The following is a 24261-nucleotide window of genomic DNA, read 5'->3' on the forward strand; positions in this document are numbered from 1 at the left end:
ACCTTCATATCCCTATTCACCCTTGGTTCATATGTAAAAACTAGGCTAACTTCCCTTGTGGGCCATTTGAAGGCTAGCCAATTTCCCTCTTGAAGGTGAGAACCAAACCCTGTACCTTAGGTTTGTGAGGTGAACACCTTAACCGTTATGCCAAACCCCTCTTTTCAGGAAGTTTTTATGTTTTCTATTTCTTCCTCTCATTTTTCTTTTTCTGCATTCTCCTTTGACTTTTCTGTTGCCCCAAGGGTAATTCACAAAATGCCTAGCTCCTCTGATTGCTTTCTGCAGGCTCCAAGGGATTCAGATTTTTCCTTATCTGGGCTACCTGTTGTTTCAGGCACCTTCTCCCAGTTGCCTGTTACGGGATCTGGAATTCACCATCTCTGTTCTTCAAAGTCTGGGGTTCATTATCAATTTCCAGAAGTCTACCCTATCAGGATTCATGTGCATCTGAGATGCATTGTTCAGACAGTGCCAATGCTGGCCTGTCTTTCATCTCCAAAAGTTTTGTCAGTGACGGCCTTTAAGTCTCTCCTTCTTCTGTATGCCATTCCAGCCGGAGAGTTTCTTTGGGCACTGGGATTCATGGCCTGTTCTTTTCCAAAGCTCCCTCTTGCCAGACTGTATATTTGGAAATTTCAGTGGTACCTCAAGTCAGTTCGGCTGTCGCATTGCCATCCTATGGACTTCAATACCTCTCCTTCCTTGTCTAAAGAAGGAATTTGAGTGGTGGATTCAACAGTTTGCTCTCAACCCAGGCCTGCCCTTTCAGCCTCCATTCCTTTTTCTAGAACTGTTCACTGATGGCTCAAACATGGGGTGGTGGGCTTCAGGTGGTGACCTGAAAGGTCAGGGTCTGTGCCTCCCTGTCAGAAGTTGGACTATATCAACATCAAAAAGGTGAGAGCTCTGATTCTGGTCCTTCAGGCCTTTCGCCCCTTGTTTTCTCCAGGCCCCTTGAAGGTGTACGCAGACTACAGTGATGTCAGCAAGCAGTGAAGCACAAAATCTTACTTCTTCTGTAGGATGGCTTTTCAGGCCTTGAGGTGGCTCTCAGTTGTCAGTAATATCTTCAGGCCAGTATACATTCCTTCAGAATCTAGTGGCAGACTCTCTGAGCAGGTACAAAACACAAACTGACAAATAAATCACAGAGATGTGTTTCTGGACATTGTCCATTGGTGAGGTATTCCTCAGGTAGATCTTTTTGTCTCCCTTCTGAACAGGCAGCTGCCTCTCTTCTGTTCCAGAGTGCCAGGCCATCTAGTCTGGAAGACAGGACACCCTTTCCTTTCCTTTCCTTGGAAGGGGATGTTTCTTTATGCTTTCCCTCCATTTTCTCTACTTTCAAGAGTCCTGCAGACGATTCAGTTGGACTTCCCAAAAATCTTGCTGTTGACTCCCTTTTGCCCAAGGCAGCACTTGTTCTCCTCTTAATGCAGCTGGCTAGGGGCAGTCACCACAAATTACCTCACTGGTTGGACCTCCTCATACAGGTCAAAGGGTCTCTCATCCATCCTCACTTGTCCACTCTCCAACTGACATTGTGGGTGATAGGGTTTTGATCCCTTTTAGGCGCCTCTTTTCTGAAGACGTGCTTATGTTTTACAGAAGGCAAGAAAACCTGCAACCTGAAAATCTTGCATGTACAAATGGAAAAGATTTTCTTTCTGGTGTTCTGCTTATAGCCAGGCCCTTTTATCAGTAGGGGTCCCTTTGGGCCTGTCAGATTTGTGTGAGTTGCTCCAGTCTGGCTTGGCCTATTCTTCTGTGAGGGACCATTTCTAATTGTCTGGCCATGGATCCTCCTTTGGCTCCTCATTTTGAGGTCAGACAATTTCCCAAAGGCATCCTACATCTTCGAACTTCAAGGAAACCTATTCCTCCTCCTCCTGGGGACCTTAATTTTGTTTTGGAAGAATACATTCAGGCTCCGAGGTTTCTGACCTTCAGGCACTTATGGCTATTCCTCCTTTTTTGGGTTTTTCACAGGGACAGGGTGTCCCTTCTTACAAATCCGTCATTTATGCCCAAAGTGGTCAATGAGTTGCCCTTGAATCAGACAGTACAACTCCTTTCCTTTTTTCTTTTCTCCTCAGTCTGCTGGTGAGAGGGTCCTGTATACCTTGGATATGCGCAAACAGCTCAGGTACTATTTGGGTAACACTAACTCCATTCATAAGTCTGACCAACTTTGTTTCCTTTCATCCCAAGACATTGGGTTTGGGTAAGCAAACCATCTCCTCCTGAATATCTAAGGCCATTTATTTTATTTTAATGGCAAATTTTTGTCTACTTCTCTTAGAGCTCATTCCACTAGAGCTTTTGCCTTTTTGGTGCGTTCTTCAATTGTTGGGCACCAGTTCCATCCTTGAAGCAGCTACTTTGTCTTCAGTGCATACCTTTACTGTGCATTATAAACTGGATATGGTCTTTAGGGCTAGAACAGGTTTTGATGGAGCCATTTTGCTTTTTTTACTCTCCCTTTAGTAAAGAATACTGCAACAGTGATACAGAAGGACATAATACATTTATGTAAAATCTTACCTTAACAGTGGATGTCCTTCTCTTCAGTGTTGCAGTATTCGCTCCCTCCAACACCCTCTTGTTTCTGTTTTATTTATTTATGTTTTGAATTCCCTTCTGGCTGAGGGTCTCCCCTTTTCTTCTGCATTTTTTCATTCTTGATGTGCATAGACTCCTGGCTGTGGTGGTTGATGGCCAAAAGTGTGAGGAGTGTGCAGGTGAGTTTGTTCTCACCTATTAAAGATACTTGATCTGCACTTGCCATGTTCATTCTGCTGCTAAATATGTTCAAAGGCTGAAGAGTGAGGACTTTGGGCTTGGGTATGTGAGGTTTCAACTGCATTTTGGAAATCTGTATTATGTAAGGTAAGAATGCATGAAGCTGGGCAATTTTATTGCAGATGCTTCTTGAGTTGACTTAGAGCGTGACCATTGCCCTGCAAAGGTAGTTTTTTGTCATTGAAGCTAACACACCCTCCTCCTTTTGACTGGCTGGTATGGTGCAGTTCCAGTCCTGTGCACATTCACTTTCTCAAAGCTGTTGAGTAACCCAGGTGGAAAGCTGCTGGAATTGTACTTAAACCCTTGTTTGTATGGAGCTGTACCTGTAGGATGGCACTCTTGAGTGGGACTGCATTGCCTGAATTGGTTTTGCTGCAAAAATATGTAGATACACTTTCTCCGAATTCCCTGTAGTACAGAAGTTTAAAAAAAAACACATTGCTTTGAGCCTCACTAGTGTAATAGTTTGTCTGAAATATATTGTCTTGATATTTTTTGTAGTTTTGAACTAGTAGTCCTTGTAGATGATCTAAAATGAGCAGTCTTTATTAAATGTAATCCCGTTTTTGTAGGGAACTGTTGCATTTGCCAAGATACATGCTCCGCCTTTGCCTTCACATTTGGAATTGACTAAAGACTACAGTCGTCTTCTAGCTTTATATCCACCAGAAAAAATGGCTCTAAAGTCACAGCCGGTGAGTGAAATAATTATTTTTGTGTTTTTTTAACTGGTGTAGCACAGATTAAACCGTTTTCAGACTGTGACTAGAGCACATACTCAGCAAAATGAACAAATAGCTGAAGCTGGCAATATTTACACACTAAACAAATTTTGTTGTTTAAAGATTAAGAGTTAAGATTGATGAATATTTAGCATAATGTAGACAGTTAACTACAAGTGTTAATGGACAAACTGCAGATTAACTGTAGAAATTGAGATTGCTTGATTTTTGGCATATTTATAGTGAGTGCTATTCATACGTGGTTTATTGATACGTTTATTATGCAGTAAGTTATTTAATACAGTGACTAAATAGTATGATGTCATAATTTAGTAAATTAGTGAGGGGGAAAGCTATGGAAGAGGGTTGTTTAGAAAGAACTTGGCAGACGTCAGGAGGTAATTTTTAAGAGCTTTCCTAAAGGTCTTGTAGGCGTTGTCATAAATGATAATTAGCATACATAAATCATGTAGGTTGTATAAATTGGTTTCTGTTGATACTACTGTATAGACAGAATTTCACTGAGATTCCAGTTTATTTTCATTTACTCTATTTACTGATTAAAAAATTGCTGCAAAATGTTGATCCAGCTATGTGGCATACAGGGAGAAAGCCTTGACTACCCCCACAGGTAGCCAAAGTTTGGTTATCAGCTCTGCTGCCTATTGGAGTTGGGGTGTTTGTGGCTTGCCATACAGGTGTTACCTAGCAGGAACATTATGGGGGATTTACCTTGTGGAAGTCAGGGCTGGCCATGCCCGCTCTAGTGTATTCACGCTATGCAGCCCGAAAGGAAGTTAGCATGTGGAGGCAAACTTCCACTCGGGAGGCAGCAGTTATGGGGTTGGAGGATCTGCTAAGAGAGAGAAGGGGTATTCACCAGGGGAGAGGGTAGGCTGACCAGGGACCAGTAAGCTGGCCTTCTACCTACAGCCCAGCTGTCACCAGGGGAGGCTAATAGGGATTTCCAAGAAGAACTGAATGGGATTTTAGGGCTTTTGCCTAGAAATATCCATGTTCTATTCTGCAGAACCAAGTGGTCCAACTGGGTGCAAGAAGTAGAAATTTTGATCAAGATGTGAAACATTTAGATGTAAGCAGACGAACAATAGAGGTATGACTGCTGAATCCTACACAAATGCACTTTATAAGCACTTTCACGAGTGCATGCTATCCCTAATAGAATCAAGATGCTATCCTCAAAAAAAAAAGGAAGCCAATCTGGTGGTCCTCTGCCATAAACAAACTCTACAGCAGAAGAAAGAAACTGTTGCAAAAAAGAATAAAATCCCATGACTGGAGGAACTCCCTAGTTGACCTCAGTAAGAAGAGATCCCTCATAAAATCCTCCAAAGCTAGTTACGAAAACAAAATTGCCACTGACTCTAAAGGCAACCACAAAGCATTCTGTAGCTATGTCAAGAATCTCAATGACAACACTCGGATCTGCTCTGAGTTACAGCACAATGGCACAAAATATACGGAACCAACTGATATTGCCAACATCCTGGCAGATAGGTTCAGTGCTAACTTTACCCCCCTCTCATGCCCTAGAGGCCCCATCTCTATACGGGAAGAATGCAAAGTTCCTGTAATCACGGCTGCACAGGTAAAAATCACACTCTCCAAAGCCAAGAATACAGCATCCATGGGACCTGACAATATCCCAGGCTGTGTTCTACACGAACTACAGAATGAACTGGAACCCTACCTAAGTACCATGTTCAGTCATAGCCTCACCTCAGGCTTTGTGCCCACTGAATGGTGCATCGCGACGGTATCCCACTCTACAAAGGGGGAGCCACGACGGACCCCGGGAACTACCGCCCCATTAGTCTGACGAGCCTGGTCTGCAAGGCCATAGAACGTATTATCATGGAACTTATAAACAAAGATATTGGTAATCTCCAAACTCTGGACCCTACCCAGTTTGGGTTTGTAAAAGGCAGATCATGTCTCCTAAACCTGATTGACTTCTTTGAAGCAGTCACCAAAACCATAGCTTATCTAGATCTCGCCAAGGCTTTCGACACCATCCCCCACTCTAGAATTATAGATAAGCTCACTAAACTTGGTATAAATCCCTATGTTGCAAGATGGGTTGCCAACTGGCTCACAGACAGAACCCACAATGTGAAAGTAGCAGACTCAAAATCCGACTTCAGACCATCAGACCAGTGACAAGTGTAGTACCACAGGGTTCAGTCCTGGGTCCTCTCATGTTTGGTATCTACTTCTCTGAAATACAGGCGAACACCGAAGGTCTTTGGCTAATAAAGTTTGCAGATGACTGCAAACTAGGAGCCATAATCGAAACTCCTAATGATGTGGTGTCAAAGCCATGGCCTGAAGCTCAATGCCAAAAAGTGTATCGTCATCCCCTTTGGTAAAAACTCTGTACCCATGAACTACCACATAAGTGGTAGTCTACTTAACGCCAAAAGTGTGATGAGACTTTGGGACACAGGTGGACAGTCGTCTCTCCTTTGATAATCACATTGCCACAGTGGTCAGGAAATCCTTCTACGTGGCTCACCTCATCGCATAAGGTTTCTCATCCAGAAAAAAATAGGTCATTGTTCCCCTCTACTCATCACTCATTAGACCCATTATATAGAGTACAACACCCCTTTTGGTATGTACCTCACAAGACATCTACAACAACTGGAAAGGACACAGAAATGCCTCGCAAAGAGTATTACTGGCCTCAAACAGATGCCCTACGCAGACCGTCTCAAAAAACTCCAGCTTTACTTAGGTAAACATAAGCCTACTCGGAGGTGATCGCTGCCTAACATGCAAAGCTATGTTAAACCCAGAGCTGTTGGACATGCTCCACTTAAAGAAATCCCAATCCCTCCAAGCTACATGCTTGAGGGACCTAAACCTTGTCACCACAATAAACAGAACATGCTGGAGGTATAGATTCCTGTCCCAGAGACTTCCCATACTCTGGGACAGACTACCTATCTATGTCAAACAGGCTCCTCATTAGCACTTTTCAAGAAAAATCTTGTTGATTGGATGGGAAATAGGAAATTCACCCCGGGGATCACTTCTGTGGCTCTGCTTGACAGGGGCACAGGAAAATAATTTTTTTGGGTGGCGAAAGCCAGGGTACCTTTTTGGCTAGGCTTATATAGGCCCTAGGGCTAATAGCCTAGTACCTACCTATGAACCTTTGCATGGAATATGACCACTGGCCAGATTCCAAAGCTAATGGGCACCTTTCAAGTACCCAGGTTTCTACTGACACATATAGGAAGCAGTTTGGGTGACAGAAGCTTTAGAGCTTTCTTACTGCCGAAATGGTTCACCTCTGTGGACTTTGGGGGACTGCTATTTGGTTAATGATCCTTTCAAAGCTGGAAAGTAAGATTATGAGGAAAGCCACAGACTGTTAGTTTTCCGAAAAATGCATTTTTTTTTTCTGTGAACTGTCGTGCTGCTGAAGGGATGCTTTCATGTGTTTGTTTTTTGTGAGAAATGTGTAAAAATTTATTTTTTATTTATATTCTGCATTTTAATGTAGAGGTAGGGTACAGGGACAAGCTGTTAAGCTTTAGGGGGCTGACTTCCAAATTTTTTCCTCAGAATAGGTAGTTTCCTGTCAGAAGCTTTACCGACTCATGAAAGTGCTGCTTCCCACCTGTGAAGCTTCCTTTCAGGCTAGATTATGGAATATTTGTCTGCATGTCTGTGCGGTTCTTGCTTCCCCCGATCTGCAAGAAGAAAGTTGTTAGTGAGTCTTTGGGTGTCCGACTGGCTCCATCACTGCCTCAACTCCTGGTGGGTGACTCTGCTGTAGCCAAAACTGGTTCCTCAAATCACTCCTCTTTTACTGCTGATCCCTGTAGCATAGCACCCTGAGAAGCCATTTATGAATGGGCAATTGGCACTTTCTCTGCAGCTGTAGGGTGCCCTCACTGTGCAAGGGAGAACCACTGTTGTCAGGCTTAGGGGAGGGAGCTGGTGAAGTTGCACCACTTAACCAGAGTAAGGTGCCTGCTTCCTTGGGCTAGTGTTCCTGTCACGAGTGGGTCTGTTCCAGGGAGTCTTCTAGAAGTAAAAGCAGAAACTTAAAAATGTTTCTTCTCCTGCATCTTTAACTATGTACAGGGAGAATTTGCCACAGTTTGCCAAGGGATTACTTTCTGCTTTTAATATGTTGAATCATTTTCCCTCACTTCTAACTTAAAAAAGAGTAAGATTTCCCTAACCATCTAATACTGATTATTATTGCCATGATAATAATTATCTTGCCAAATGAGCGGGAGCTTTCTCTTAATGCTCAAGCTGACAGTTCTTATTCTGAGGAGAGTTTTTCTTCTGATTTCCCTCCAGAAGAATTATATTTTTCTGACAGTATTAACAAAATGAGCGATTCATTTCATTTGAACAGAAGGAAATCCTTATGTCCCAGCAGAAGTATTATTTGTTACAACTGTAGTTCCTCAGCCTGCAGCTGTTTCTTCTGTGCTGTCTTCTTCTGAGGAGGTTTTCTTAACAGCTTGCATTAGGTCTGACAGTCAGCTCCCTGCCCCCACAAAGGTCTGACAGGTTATATAAAGTACCCCAGACACATGAATTCTTGTCTAATTCTAAATCATATCCTGCAGTGATGATATCTTTATGCAAGTCTTCTTCTAAACATGTTGTGAATGTTAACCCCATTCCTTCTGACAAGGGTAGGACAGCTTTTGACAGATTCTTGGGAGAGAGTTTAGTTGAGCTTATTTTCATGCTACCTTAACTTTTAGAATTTTGAACTGCTAGACTCGCACGTTAAACATTTTGCACACTTATTTTAAGAATATGAGAAAGTTAAGTATTAACCTTTCAAATTCAGAAATTAAAACATCTTTGAAGTGCTTAAAGGACCACTATGGGTAAATGGTGAAAAAAACATATATTTTTATCTACTCGTGATTTTCTGTACCTCCCAAAGCTGCTTTCAACTAAAGTATTTATTCTTAATTTTTTTTTCCTCCTGTTTGCCCTCATGGGAGCAGACATGCCAATGAGAGTATTTTTCTTTGAAAGGCTAAATCTGTCCCAAAATGCAGTATGACAGCCCTGATTTGTGAGAACAATTAGCCCTACTCTTTGTTGTCAGATCAGACTTCTATTCACTTAGAATGCAAAACCTGAAAAATATTGCCAAGTTTAACAGCCAGTAGATCGTGTCACCTAGTGTTCTGTGCTGAGTTGTACAAATGTTCTTACTGATGTACTACACTTTTTCTGAAATAAGCTTGCAAATTACTGAGATAAAGATTTTTTTTTTTACAAAGAGCAGTTTTGTTACTGTCAGTTCCTGACCAAGTTACTCCCCCCATCTCAAAAAACAAAGGCCTCTAAAACTGACTAGGGAACCAAATAATGTGATAAGTAAGGCAGATTAGATAAAAACACTGGTTCCACACGGCTGAATAAAAGTCACAAGGTAATTTATTCCAAGGAAAACAAGTAAGTGCTTTCACGGATATCATTCGCTTCATCAGACTAGAATAAGAAATCACATTAGAAACTTGCTTATATACATTCAAATAAGCCAGTCAAATAGGCTGATAACTTAATTGCATACTTAACCTCTAAAATGCTGTAACACAGTAAAAAAACTGGCTCTTAATATACAGTGTTAATGCATTAAAATAGTAATAGCAGCATAGATAAGAATTGAGCTTAAATTCAGTGGCATTATAGCAGCAAATTATTAATAAAAAATGTAAATATATAATAAATCATTAAATTATTTAATAAATTAGTGGAATTGCTAAAAAATACATACACTATCTGACCTCACAATGACAGAAATAATTCATTAATAAAATCAATGTTTAAGAGCTCTAGCTTTGAGAAACTGCTTCAAAGAAACTTTACTATTCAGGCCAGGTGGTTTGTCTGCCTAAAACCTTATAATCCATGTCTGTTCATTTGATTCGGTTCTATTTACCAAATCACCTCCTCTCAGTACTATGCATGATTTCTGACACCAAATACTTAGTTATGTCTTGGTCCTCCTTTAGCTACATGCATAGCTAAAGCACTGGTTTGCTACTCTCCCAGGTTCTCCCTTGAGCCAGAGGAGTCCCGGATCGGTCTCCCTTGCGGGCTTCCCCCCACCGTCAGTCCAGACCAGTGTCAGTGGCCTCCTCCTCCTGTTCCATCCGAAGCCTTAGTGAAGCAGAGATGGATAGGCTGATGCGGAAGTTCATCCGCACCCAAATCCAGATGAGAGTCTTGCCTGCCTCCTCTGTTTCCGGAGCAGGGAGCTCAGTCATTCTTTACCCCAGTCACTCCTTCTCCGATCCAACTGTTGGTTTCGGAGCCTTTGGATCCGAGGACCCTCAGGGTCGAGGGGTCTGCACTGACGGTACCTTGTACCTCAGCACCAGCCATTGCCTTGAGCGTGTTGGATCTGACCAGGTCATATCTGACCAGGTCTCTGAGTTGTTGGCTCAGAATGTTTTGGTGCGCAGTCTTCCCTTTGGCATCTCAGCACCTGGAGTCTCTGCTCTGACTTTCTCGTCAGGTCAGAAGGGGGCAGCTACTACTGGCCTTTCACAGGATGTCCGTTCTCCTTCATCCTTTAATGTGGTGGAGAGGGTACTGTCGGTTTCGTCAAGACCCTTGACAATCTTGTCCTCAGACTCCTCCCCAACTCCCTCTTTTTTGGGTATGGTCCCAGCCATCCTGCCATCTCAGGGACAGCCTGTCACCATTTTGCCTCAGGAGGTTCTCTTGCTTGGGAGCAGCAGGGCGTTGGCTAGTCCTCCCCAGAGATCCCCACTATGGAGGTTCCTCGCAAATGCATGTGCAAAAGGAGGCACTTTGGCTCCCCCACCAGAGTCGTTCACTAAAGACACTGATTTGGAGGAAGGGGGAGGTCCTCCCCGATCATCCCCCGAGGATGTCTCCTTTGGAGACATCATGGAACTCCTCCCACAAAGGTGGGGTGGTCTGCCCAAAACCAACCTCAGACAAATCTGTGTTTCTTGAGGCATTCAGCGCAGGCCCATCTACTTTCTGGGTGTCCCCTCCTGCTGATCCCTTAGTGGATCTCTTAACATCTTGGGCATGGAAGGAACCCGACACTATGGAGCCCATCCCAAAGCGCCTGGACAAAGTTCTTAGCCCCCCCCTTCGGATAGAATATACTGGAACAAAGGGTCCCCGGTTGATGCTATGGTGGTGGCAGCTGCCACTAAAAAAGAGCTCTCTCAGGAGAGCTCTTCAGTCCATCCTCCTGACAGAGAGTCAAGGATGATGGATCATTTTGAGAAGCGGGTGTGTGCTCCAGGCACCTTCTCAGGAAGAACGCTAAATTACATGGCACACGTGATTTGGCTGCATCGAGACCTAGTGAAGGAGATCGCTGAGTCGACCCCTGAGTCCATGTTGGCGGGAGACAAGAATGGCCACTCTGAAGTCAGTTGCTAACACATCCATGTGTCTCATTTCCCATGCTACCACAGGATCTGCTAGGGCAGCTGGTACAGGTGTTACCAACAGGCGACATGCCTGGCTCCAGCTATGTCAGTTCTTGGAACCCTTTAAGGTGTCGTTCACCAATGCTGCATATGACGGTTCCTCCCTATTTGGGAAGTCAGCACGCAATACTTTGTTCCAGAGTGAGAAGGACGGGAAGACGCTGTCTATTGTCGGGATCTGCTTCTCCTCCCCTCAAAGATGATTTTCTAGGAATTGGGGAGGAGCTAAGAAGATGTGGTTCTGGAAGTCTTGGATGTTTTCCCGGGACAGTCTGGACTCACCATCCCCTAGAGGCAGAGGAGGTTATGATAGACACCACCCTAGAGGCAGAGGGGGCTCTGAGAAATTACAGGTCGTGAGAACCATTCTCTGACCGACCCGAGCAGCAGCCCTGAAGGGCTGCCCGACTGCTCTTCTCTTGAGGCAGTCGGGCTGGTTATCGCTACACCCAACGGAATGGGAATCCATAACAGATCGTTGGGTGTTGCAGATCATATCCAAGGGCTATTCAATCCCATTCCTCGAACCACCCCTTCTTCTGAAGCATCTCTGAGATCCCACCTGTGCAAAGGGAGGAAGCAGCACTAGAAATAGAAAAGCTGCTAATAAAGTGAGTCAACCAAAATGTCCCCCTCGACCATCCGGATCAGGCATTTATTCCAAGTTCTTTTTAGTGCCAAAGAAAACGGAGGATGTAAGACCCATTTTGGATATATCCACCTTGAACCTGTCAGATGCCAAGGCAAAATTCCGGATGGTCACACTTCAATCCATCCTGCCCTTCTTGCAAGCGAATGACTGGATGTGCTCGATCGACCTCCAGGACGTGTACTACCATATCAAGGTGGACAGGCTCTCTCGGAGGTTCCTCCGCTTCCGGCTAGGAGCCAAGCATTATCAGTTCAGAGTCCTTCCCTTTGGTCTCACCACATCCCCGAGGGTGTTCACCAAGGTGATGGCAGTAGTAGCGGCTCACCTGAGGCTTCAGCGTATTCAGGTTTCCCTTACCTGGACGATTGGATCTTCGCTGCCCCTTCCAAGCATCAACTTTGTCAAGCCAGGGATTATTTCTTTCTCCTAGCACAGAGGTTAGGCATCACCAAAAATCTCCGCAAGTCATTGCTGATCCCAGTTCAGACCTTAGACTTTATTCGGGCTCGATTAGACACTATTCAAACAAATGTTTTCCTTACTCTAGACAAGGATACACAGCCTAAAGCTGCATATTCTTTACATCCTACAAGTTCAGTCTCTGACAGCAGAAGTGGTACTGCGGGCGTTTGGGTCTATGGTGACTACTATCAATCTGCTACCCTTAGGGCACCTTCATATGCAGATTCTTCAGTGTACTGTGGCATTTCAATGGTCCTTGTTAGATCTGCCATTGTCTCATCCTGTTCGAATCTCCCGAGTGTGCAAGGACTCTTCAGTGGTGGATTCATTCCCTGGACCTAGTCCGGGGATGTCCCTTTCTTCCGTCATTCCCCAAGGCCACAGTGACTATGAATGCCTCTCAGCTGAGGGGGGGGGGCACTGTTTGGGAAGTACAGTCCAATGCACGTGGTCCCCATCTGAGACCAGTTTGCATATCAACATCCTGGAGATGAGGGCGGTGCTTCAACTGTTGCAGGTTCTTCATGCCCATCTTCCTCTAAGGATGGTTGCTATCCAGACAGACATGTTGCTGGTCTGGTACATCAACAAACATTGGGGAACCAGATCTTACCCCCTTTGTCACAAAGCAAGGAGAGTGTGGGAATGGGTGATCTCCACTGGCCATTTTGTGGTAGCAACACACATTCCGGGACGGTCCAACATTCTAGCAGGCAGGCTCACCAGATCTATCCTGATGCATTACGAGTGGTCTCTGAATCCTTCAGTGGTGGAACAGATCTTTCAAAAATGGGGTCAGCCTTGCTGTCATCTATTTGCATCTCCTTCCAAAGTGAAATGCAGCGAGTTCCTTGCTCTGAAGCCCCATCGGGGAAAGCCCTCAGAGATTCTCTGATTAATGCTTGGCCTCCTGGTCTTCTGTATGCTTATCCTCCTCTACCTTTAATACCAAATTTTTTTCAGAAAGCTTGCAGGCTAGGGAGCTTCATGATCCTCATTTGCCCATCCTGCCTCGCCAAGTCTGGATTCCCTCTCTATGGTCTCATCTAGTAGATCCACCATGGATGCTGGATCCAGTTTCGGATCTCATTTCTCATCTCTCAGGGATTCCCCATCCAGACATGGACAGTGTGAAGCTCACAGCTTGGCTGCTCCAGTTCCCTTGATTATTAGGAGTCCTGGTTTATCTTCTCCCGTTAAAAACATTCTGGTGGCTGCTCATAACTCTTCTACCAGGAGGTTATACCATAGCAAGTGGAAACGTTTTTCTGTACAGGCTTCGCACCGTGCATTGGATTGCATTACTGCTCCAGTTTCTGCGGTGTTGGATTTTTTGTGTGTGATTTTTCAACAAGGCACCAGTTCGTCCGCAGTTGAAGTCCAACTGACTGCAATTTCTAACTTTCATGTAGGGGAAAGTATGACTTCATTGCAAGACCTTTCTTAAGGGTACGTTTCTTTTAAGAGCCCCTGTGAAGGTATGCCTCCATGGGACCTTACATTAGTGCTTCAGACCTTAGTCTTGCCCCCCTTTGAACCTGCAGCTTCAGTAGATTTACAGTTTCTGTCTTGGAAGACTGCTTTTTTAGTTGCTATCACTTCGGCCAGGAGAATGTCAGAACTTCAGGCACTATCGATCATGGTTCCTTATATGATTTTTCATAAGGATAGTGTCTTTGCATTCTAACCTATCCTTTCTTCCCATAGTAGCATCAGAAGCCAATATTAATCAGATGATCAATCTCCCAGTCTTCTTTCCAAATTTTCAAAATAAGGGAGAATACAAATTACACCACTTGGCTGTGCATAGACAATTACAATCCTATTTGCACAGGACAAAAGCCTTTCGTAAATCTGACCAACTTTTCGTTTTTTACTCAAAACCCTTTTTAGGGAAACCAATCTCCAAAGTTACTATTGCCCACTGCATTTCCCATTGTATTATTCGGGCGTATTCTGTCAGGGGAATTTCCCCACCAGGTCAGGTAAAACACATTCTACCAGATCTATCGCTACTTCGGTGGCTTTTTGGTCCATAGTGTAGCTGGATGATATCTGTTCTGCAGCTACTTGGTCCTGATTTCATACCTTCATTTGACATTACCAACTGGGCATTGTATCCAGGAACAGGGCATCTATTGGCTCCGCCGTGCTCCATAATATCCTTCCATGCGGGCCTCCCAGTTGTATAGTAGCTGAGGACTCTGTCCCACAGGTTGAAGATCAAATTAAGTCAACTACTTCAGATAAAGAAGTTACGTACTTCCTTTGTCTTCAGCAATCCCTCCCTCATCCCCCCCCCGACCTTGTCTGATTTGTTTGGGGATAATATAGATGTAGAATTTGGACACCTTCAAGATGTCCTTTGTCCTGCTAATTGTTTTGAGAGGCTTTTTCTGATGGTGACAAGGTCTTGTTGGGTTGGGTGTGAGTAACAGGTTGGGCAGCCAACTCGATCTAAAGGGAGGAAGGAGATGGGGGCATTATGTGTAAGGGGAGGAGCTTTGAGCTCTGATCAGATGCTGGATATGCGGACGAGTCTGATCCAATATGGATCCGTAACCCACAGGTTGAAGACAAATGAAGTCCAGCTACTCAGATGGAACGTTACAGTGAGTACATAACTTTTTTATTTGCTCAATATTTCAATTTTTGCAAATATACACAGTCATTTTTTTGCCTTAGACTCTGTAGTGTTTTCTGGCTGGACACATGGTTATTTTTGCGTAGTTATTCTTTCATTGCATAACAGGAACCATCCTAGGTAGTGCAAAACTTTATATACAACCACAAAATATGGGTGTTTTTTTACATAGTTATTTGGTTCCTTATTTGACTAAACTACAGTCCTATGTAAAGGATGCTTTTCATTTTTTGGATAGAATTTCGAATATAATATGACAAAAAGAGATGTATTGGATTATGGTAGATGTAGTGAGTTTGTACACCAATGTACAACATAAATTTGGGTTAGAAGCTCTTGCATATTTTTTAAGTGATAGTCCAGCTTCAGTATATATTATGGATCTGATTTATTTTTGTCTTATTAGTAATTATTTTGAATTTAATGGTAAGTTATACCAACAATTGTCAGGTACGGTAATGGGGACTCCTTTTGCCCCCATGTATGCTAACCTGGCTTGGGTTATTTTGAGATTCAACATATCTACGTTTCAGATTTTTTTAGAAAATATGTAGTTGGTTATTTTTGATTTATTGATGATTTAATATTTTTGTGTCAAGGGGGTTCTGATTATGTGGGCCAATTTTTTGATTATTTACAGCAAAAAAATTATAATTTAAGTTTTAGTGATTTAAAAGTAGGACATAAGGTTACCGTCTCAGATGTTATGCTGGAAGGGTTAGAAGGATATCCTATACATACTAGAGTACATAGGAAATTTATAGATGGTAATCAGTATCTGAATGAACGTAGTTGCCATCCTAGTCACACTGTTGCAGCTTTACCATATGGAGAATTTCTTAGAATGGGAAGGTTATGCAATGTGGAATCACAATTTATTCAAGAAGTAGAAAAAACTAAGAATATGTTTCTGAGAAGGGGTTATGATTCAAATATACTTGAAAAAGTATATTAGAAGTTATAAAGTGGGATAAATCAAAGAAAAAAATGTAGTATGGGTAATATTAACCAAATAAGAAAAACCCATGGAAAGAGTGAAACTGCAACAAAGCATTTTATCACTACATACAGTTTGTGACACAGTAGTAAAAATTATAAAATATTATTGGAATTATTTAATTAGAAATATAGGTATTCAGAATTTGCTTCCTGTATTGATAAATATTTATTTTAAGAGAGGAAGAAGTATTGGTGACATGATTATACATGGGAAGTTTGTCCAGAAGTGACCATCAATGGGGACATTAGGAATTTATTCCCTATAGAGAAAGGCACAAAGCCGTGGCAAATGGTAAAAATATGAAGTTTAATAAATGTACAGTTGTAATTCAGTAGGAATTGTTTATGCTATAAAATGCCCATGTGGGAAGTTCTATACTGGGGAAAGTAAGCGAGCATTTAAATCTCCCTTACAAGAACATCTTAGAGATATCAGGAAGGGGAGACTGGAGAGTCCCATTGCTTGCCATTTTTTTAGAATTTCATCAAGGGGATGAAAGTGGCTTAAAAGCCACTGTTTTAGATCGTTAAAAGTGATTTGTATAATCAAAGTGTAAAGAAGAAATTGTTATACAAAGAAACTGTTTTCATTCTTAAATACAACACTCTGGTTCCCATAGGTTTAAACTCAGATTGTAATTGGAAAGTTTTTTATTTAATTATGGGTGTGTGTAATTATTTAATTATTAATAATTGTTTAGTTTGTATACAAGGTTGCTTGTTTGAACATTTGAAGTTTTACTCTGTAAAGGCTGTATGCCGAGGTGCTAAGAGGTTTATGTGTGTTATTAAATAAGCTTTTGATCCAGTTTGGTGTCTTGTGGAATCTATTCGTCTTCACTGGCCTATTTTGTGGTTGTATACAATTTCTTTGGCTCTAATTGTGGTTTGCTGTAGTGCAAAACTTTACTGAACAAATCGTTTTTTTTTCTTCACGGCCTCCCTAGCCTCTTATGTGAGCCACTACTTTCTATTACTATAACATCACGCAGCTTTTAGTTGTGTACTTTCAAGCATATCTCTTATCCTTTCAGCAACAGATGCCCTGAGAAAGCTTCCACTTTATAAAGCTTTTATAAGAAGCAGTACTAGTACTTTGTTTAAGGTCACAGAGGTAGAGTATATGAATTGGCATCCAATTCATGAAATTTTGTCCTACATTGCAATAAATTTCATTGTTCAAGACAATCCAAAACCTTATTCAATTATCATTCTGGATCCTGCTATGTGAGAACTAAAGTGTAAGGCCAAATTAGGTACACTTGTGAGGTATGCTGGTCTGACACAATCACTATTGCTCTTCTATCCCCCATTACACTGCCCTCAACCCCTTCAACCATTTACACAGATATTGACACTCAAATTGCAACAGTGCCAACAGCTGGACCAGCCTCTTTATAAAGGACTACTATAATGCCTTTGTCAACCAACGTGACGGATGGATGCTAGTGCTGGACTACCCACAGCTGGTCAGTAAGGCGGTGTCCGTCTGGCATTGATCCACAGTTCTTCGTTACCGTATATAGATCATATGAGCATATATGCATGCATGCAGAGATGCACAGACACGTACACAATCTGTGGACCATTGAAGTGCATTGCAATACCCACCTCTCCACAAAACACTGCTTCAATTTCCACGGGGTTGTCTAAGCTTACTGACCATGTCAACTCATAACCCCCCCCCAGTAATTGTAGCAAGCCTGGTGCACTGACACGACTCTCCCCACAGCAAGGCAGCAAGGAGGTGTCAGTCCAGCTGTGCTCCACAGTTCTCTGATACACCATATGCTGCATACAGGCATACATGCAGACACACAGGCACACACACACACCTCTCTATGCCAGACCAGTAATAATTCATGTTTCACTGTTATACCAAGCCTTCCAACACACACACACACACACATATATATACATATATATATATATATATATATATATATATATATATATATATGTGTGTGTGTGTGTGTATATATATATATATATATATATATATATATATATATATATATATATATAAATCTTTTCCACTTTACACAATTAATCAACTCTTCCACTATATATATCCAACCTACACCATATGCAATTGCAAATCTTTTTCAAAAGTCCATAACATTAGAGTTGCACAAAATTTATCAAAATTCTGTCCTCATAAATTTAATACTATCTTTAGCAGCTTCATCTGGAACTGTCTTAAAACTTTACCTCTAGATGATGTCTTTCTTTACTTCAACAACTCCTTTCTTAATACTCTCCATAGCTAGGCAACTACTAGATCCATTAGAGTTAAATCCAATCATCCCCCTTGGCTTTCTAATTCTACTAAAGAAATTATGAGAAACAAGGCCAAAGCCTGGAAGCAGTGGCTGAATTCTGATAATCCAGCCAACCTTATCCAGTGTGTTGTGGCTTTCGGCTTTTTCCCAGTTAGGGGTCGCCACAGTGGAACTCCAGCCCGCTAATGATTGGCAGTAGATTTTTACGTGCCGAGTTGCCGGCCCTGACATACAACCTTCAAGGAAGGTACGCCCATTCACGCACGTCTCCACACAGAAGACACTCTAGCTGAGAATCATACAGGACAACGTCTTACTGTGAGGCGACAACGCTACCGCAGCGCCACAACCTTATCCAGTATAAACAACTAAATAACCTTTCAAAAAAAATGTTCTTCAAGACAAACAATACTTCTGGCACCTACAATCTAATAGGAAAAACAACCCCCAAACTCTTCTGATCTTCCATCAATAATCTCTTGAACCCTGGCACTAAAACCAACCCTGTCCCTTCCCCAATATGTCATCTGACCTTATAGCCTCCAAATCTAACTCGTATTTCATTGACACAATAGCTAATCTTACAGCCTCCTTTTCCATCCCTCCACCTAGTAATCATCACTTCCTTTCTTCCTCTTCTTTCTCCCCCTCTACCTAATAAGCATCACATCAATCCTTCCTCTTCAGCTCATCCACATCCCAGTACCACCCCCCCTAAACTCATGTATGCAATAAACTCATGTATGCAAAACTGTGACAAACCTCCTTCCCAAACTGATTTTAACCTTGCCCCTATTCCTACTTCATGTATAAAAAAAACTCTTACTAAAGCTAAAACCCTGTTCTAACTCCGCTGATGATATTCCTGCCAAATTCCTTAAGACTGCTGCTGATACAGTAGCCTATCCTATTAGCATTCTACCAGGCTATGGAGTGGTGATTCATCACTGGGACAAAGCGGAAATTCCCGAAGACTCCAAGAGCAGAATAAGTTATGTTTTACATTTATTTCATTGAATTGCACTTAACACTTATAATTTTGCTATACAGATAATCTACTACATTTTGCACTGCTATAAAACTTTTTTTACTGTTTCACTGCATTTGTGTACTGTTTTAACTGTATTTTTCATTGCTAGATAGTTTCATTACTGTAATTGCATTTTTACTGAATTACTTAACTGTAAACTGCTTTTTCATACTGAGAGCTGTATTTTCTGTTTGTGTGTGCTCTATCTGTGCTCTAGTGAGGTAGCATAGTTTGGATAGAGGCCTGCTGTTATCCAGGCCTGGTTGTTCCTGTGTTTCTGTCAGCCATCTTCTGCTGATAGTGTCTTGTCTTCTGTTAGTGGGAGTAACATGGTTGCCTGACCTTCTCTAGCACGAGTGATTAGTTGAAAGAGCAGGGGCTAACAGGACTGGAATGTAAATCGAGCTAATAGTCTTCCATCTTTTCTGGTATTTAAACCCTGTGTCTGCAGGGTGCTGTGCTTGTTTTTACCAGGCTGTGGAGTGGTGATTCATAACTGGGACAAAGCAGAACTTCCCTAAAACTCCAAGAGCAGAATAAGTTATTTCTTACATTTATTTCATTGAATTGCACTTCTTAACGCTTAAAATTGTGCTATACAGCTAATCTACTACATTTTGCACTGCTATAAAGCTTTTTTTAATGTTTTAACTGTATTTTTCATTGCTAGATAGTGTTTTGTTAGTGTAATTGCATTTTTCTGAATTACTTAACTGTAAACTGCTTTTCCACACTGAGTTGTATTTCCTGTTTGTGAGTAGCTATAGTATAGTTCCCCACCTTCCCTCACTCCCTGTTAGTGTCTTGTTTTTATACTTGGTGGCTTGGCAGTTGCCCGCCCCCTACTGTAAATATGATCTGGGACACTCTTCCCAGTCTAGTGTCATTAGCTCATTCTACCTAATACAGATAGAACATTTTAGAAGGCCAACCCACTTAGTTTCTTAACCTTGAATTATATTCTGTTCCTCCTTTCTCCCTTTCCACTATATATATATGTATATATATATGTGTGTGTGTATATAAACACTTTGCTATAATCTACCATTGCTAGAATCTTCTTGTGTTCTGACGGAGTGTGCTTCTCAATTTGGATATATAGAGCTGATGAGTATATTTTTGGCACTTTTTAACTGTTCAGAGTTCTGCTCCGTCTTAATTTTTGCTTGACTGAATTATTTATATATTTGTTGGCATTGTTTTCTGATACTCTGCCTCCATTTTGATTTCTTTCCTAATTTACTGCTTTCTGCACGTTTAGTCATTTTTTTTAATTTAATTGCATTTATTTAAACTGTATTTGCTTTAATAGTGCTACACACTCAAGCGTGCTAACTTGCACTGCATTTGAATTGTTTTACTGTTTTAGTTGCTTTTCTGTATAAAAAAAGTTCTAAGCTTATTTCCCAGATTTGCTGTATCCAGGACTGTTTGTAAGCTTTTGAGCCCCCCCAAGCCTTTCTGTGTTGGAGGGAAGCCTTCTAGCTTTTCAGTGGGAGTGGTAAGCACTAGGTAGCCTATCTACCATAAGAGGAGTGGTTTCTGGCCCAGAAATTGTAGTTTATTGAACGTTTGGGCAATTTTTCCATCCGTTTCAACTTTCTGGTTTAAAAGCCCGTGTTTGCACAGGTTTTCGGTGCAGAGCTGAAGTAAACTATTACTGGTTCCAGAAAGTCTGCTCTTAAGGTTTACCCTTGGATCTCAGTGTATGGTGATTGTAATACAGTGAGGTTAGGAAATTAACTTTTTTCCACTGTAGTGTGATCTTGGAGTTGGTATATTTAATTTACTGGGGGAGGGGGCAGAGCCCCCCACATGGCTTGGCCCACTGCAGAAACATAGAAAGTGTGTTTGTTTGGTGGTAATTGGAGAGGATGTTATTTACATATGCATTGTAGTTTTCAGTGTTATGAAGTGCAATTTCAATTTTCTGAGTTTTAAATGATTTGGGTTTTCAGTGTTTTGGGATTTAGATGCTTTGGTCTCAATGTTATGAAGTAGACCTATAGATATATAGATATATATATATATATATATATATATATATATATATATATATATATAAATATATATATGTGTGTGTGTGTGTGTGTATATATATATATATATATATATATATATATATCTTATATGTATACACATAATACACACACTCGCACTCGCACCATGCACGCACAAATCTGCCTTCAGATAACAAAATTCACCAATATTGTACCTGTCGTAGTGTAGTCCCATCATCACCAAATTATCATAGCTAATTCATTTGGATAACACCTAGTGTCGGTGCTCATAGACAGTTTACTATCGGATAATCTAATCTGATACCCCTATACACCTATCTTCCTGGAACACGTATATGCCAACACGCCTTGAACTTGCATATTATTGTATACGCTGCCATAAACTGTCCCATGAACAAGTCCATACTGCACTATCCACGGTTGAGAGCATTGCTTTCTTGTGCTAGGCAAGATAATGTATTGATCATTGCTGGACCAGAAGCTGGACCTATAAAATACCCTTCAATGGTCATTCATTAACAGATGCCAAACTGGCTGTGTGGCAGATGAGTACTGGATCTAAGCACTCCTCACCATGCACAAGGGCAAGCCATTAACCAATCACAGTAAATGCAGACTCTCCAGTCTGGAAGACCATTATCTGTTAGGCTGTTCTACAGATCATTATGGAATTAGGGCAATCTTTTGACAGAATGGCTATTAAGCACACAGCAGTTCCCTGACACGAGAGAGGTATTGCTATTAGTAACCCTGCCAATAGTTTGGCTAAAGTATGAACTCTTTGGCCCAGTGATCAATACTGCAGTCAGACCATGTCTGCACAAGGTATTCTGATGAAGTTCCAGTTGTTTGGGACGAAAACGCTCAATACTGATATGTGTTCTATAAATAAAGGTGTTTTTTTCCATCTTATGCCTTCTTCAGTGGGGTTCGTGCCTTTGATTTATTGCTTTTGCACACTATTCCTTCTAGCTGGTTTGTTTCATGTCTGCACAAGCACTTCCGTGACACAGCAATGGATTAATTTCTACAGCAAACCCTTCGTTGGTATCTCCCAGCAGGCACAAGCACTAAAATGAAGGCTCACACCAGGTGACACCTCCAGTGATACGTCCATGTATGCACAAATAGCGAAATGCAACAGTTCCCCAATTGAGCCCTTCATTAATAAATATGTGCAACCATGCACAAATGTTAACAATGAAGTAGTTACCCAAGCAGTCTCTTCAGTTATATGTAGAGGCATGTGGAAGCCTCAAAATTAACCAGTTTCCTAAGCGACTCCAAGTAACGCATCCAGGTATGCAGAAACACAGAAATGAAAGGTTTTACCCAAGTGACCCCTTTATTAATATGTCCAAGTCTGATGAAAGATCCAATTAAAACATTTACCCCAGCAACCACTTTAGTTATATATCCTAGCATGCACAAGCACTAAAGTAGAACATGTATCTAAGCAACCCCTTCTTTAATATGTCAAAGTAGGCACGAACACCACACGTGCACAAGCACAAATGTGAACTATTTACTAAGTATGCAGAAACCCAAAATACAGCATTTACCCCAGCAACCACTTATATGTTCAGGTAGGGAGAGGCACATTTAAACTAGGTGACCACTTCTTTAATATGTCCAGGTAAGCACAAATACCAACATGCAAGATATATCCAAGCGATACTTCTGTAACATGTTAAAGTAAGCATAAGCAGAATGGCACATTATCCAAGTGGCCCCATCATTAATATGTCCGAGCCTGCAAGAGCACAAATGGGAAACATTTACCATATGGATGCATCAGTTGTATGGACAGGTGTGCACAAACAACGAATTTATACATTTCTCCAAGTGACACCATTAATATGTCCAAGTATCCACACTTACCAAAATGAAACAGTTTACATAAACATACCCTTTAGTCACATCTCCAAATATGCACAACCAGTAAAAGTGAAACAGTAACCCAAGCAATCTGTTCAAAATGTGTAGGGACATGCAAAAACATCAAAATGTACCATTTTCCAAAGTGACCCGTCAGTAATTTTTCCAAGTATGCAGAGGCACAAAAACAAAACACTTACCCAAGTGTCCCTTTCATTAATATGTTCAAGTATGGTAAAAGACCAAAAAAGAAAAAAAAAAAAAGAGAAAAACATTAATCCTTTCAACTTCATTTATATGCCTGACTACCAAAATGAGAGTTCGCCAAGCAACCACATCAGTACTATTTCCAGCCATGCACAAATACTAAAAATGGAACAGTTACCCCAGCAATCTATTCATTAATATGTTTAGGCATGTGCAAGCATCGAAATGAACCATTTTCCAAATTGACGCTTAAGTGTACTGTGTCCAAGTATGCAGAAGCACAAAAATGACACGTTTAACCAAGTGCCCTCTTCATTATTATGTTCTATTATGCCGAAACCCAAAACTAAAACATAAACCACAGCAACTACTTTAGTTATATATCCAAGTCTGCACAAACACAAAAAAGCAAACATTTAATTAAGCATCCCCTTCTTTAATATATGCAAGTAAGTGCAAACACCAGCATGCGCAAGCACAAATAGTGAAAGATTTACCAGAGTGACCCCATCATTAATGTGTACCAGTAGGCAGAAACACCAAAATACAATAGTCACCCCAGCAACCACTTCAGTGATCTGTTCCAGTATGCAGAGGCACCGGTAAATAGGTGACCCGATCTTGAAAATGCCTAAGTAAACACAAATACCAGCGTGAAACATACATAAGCAACCCTTCAGTAATATTTAGAAGTACGCATAACCGGAGTAGTGACACATTATTTAAGGGACCCCTTCAGGACTATGGCCAGGCATAAAGCATACACAAGCACAAATGTGAAATATTTACCCAAGTGAGCCCTTCATTAATATGACCCAGTGTGCAGAAACACCAAAATACAACTGTTACTCCAGCAACCACTTCAGCTGAAACACACATTCCCCAAATAATTAAATGCACACGTTACCCAAATCGACTTACTTCTGAGTAGGCTGCATCAAATTTTCCCTCAAACAAGTCCATACAGCAGTAACCAATGTTAAGAACACTGCTTTCTTGTGAATGTTAACATAACCTGTTGACTAATGCCTGTCCGTGAAACAGAACCCGTCCAACCGCTTAC

General features: G+C 41.5%; 1 protein-coding gene across 1 annotated transcript in view; it reads left to right on the forward strand.

Moving 5' to 3' along the window:
• The window catches only part of ICE2 (interactor of little elongation complex ELL subunit 2), a gene marked incomplete in the record, with an annotated part of 1939141 nt that overhangs the window by 429797 nt on the left and 1485083 nt on the right, over positions 1 to 24261 (forward strand). Inside the window, 1 exon segment of the mRNA XM_044077213.1 lies at positions 3381 to 3503. Coding sequence (XP_043933148.1) covers positions 3381 to 3503 — 123 coding nt within the window.

This window comes from Protopterus annectens, chromosome 7.part0 (assembly GCF_019279795.1).
Source record: "Protopterus annectens isolate FY-2018-M chromosome 7.part0, PAN1.0, whole genome shotgun sequence".
Taxonomy (NCBI): domain Eukaryota; kingdom Metazoa; phylum Chordata; order Ceratodontiformes; family Protopteridae; genus Protopterus; species Protopterus annectens.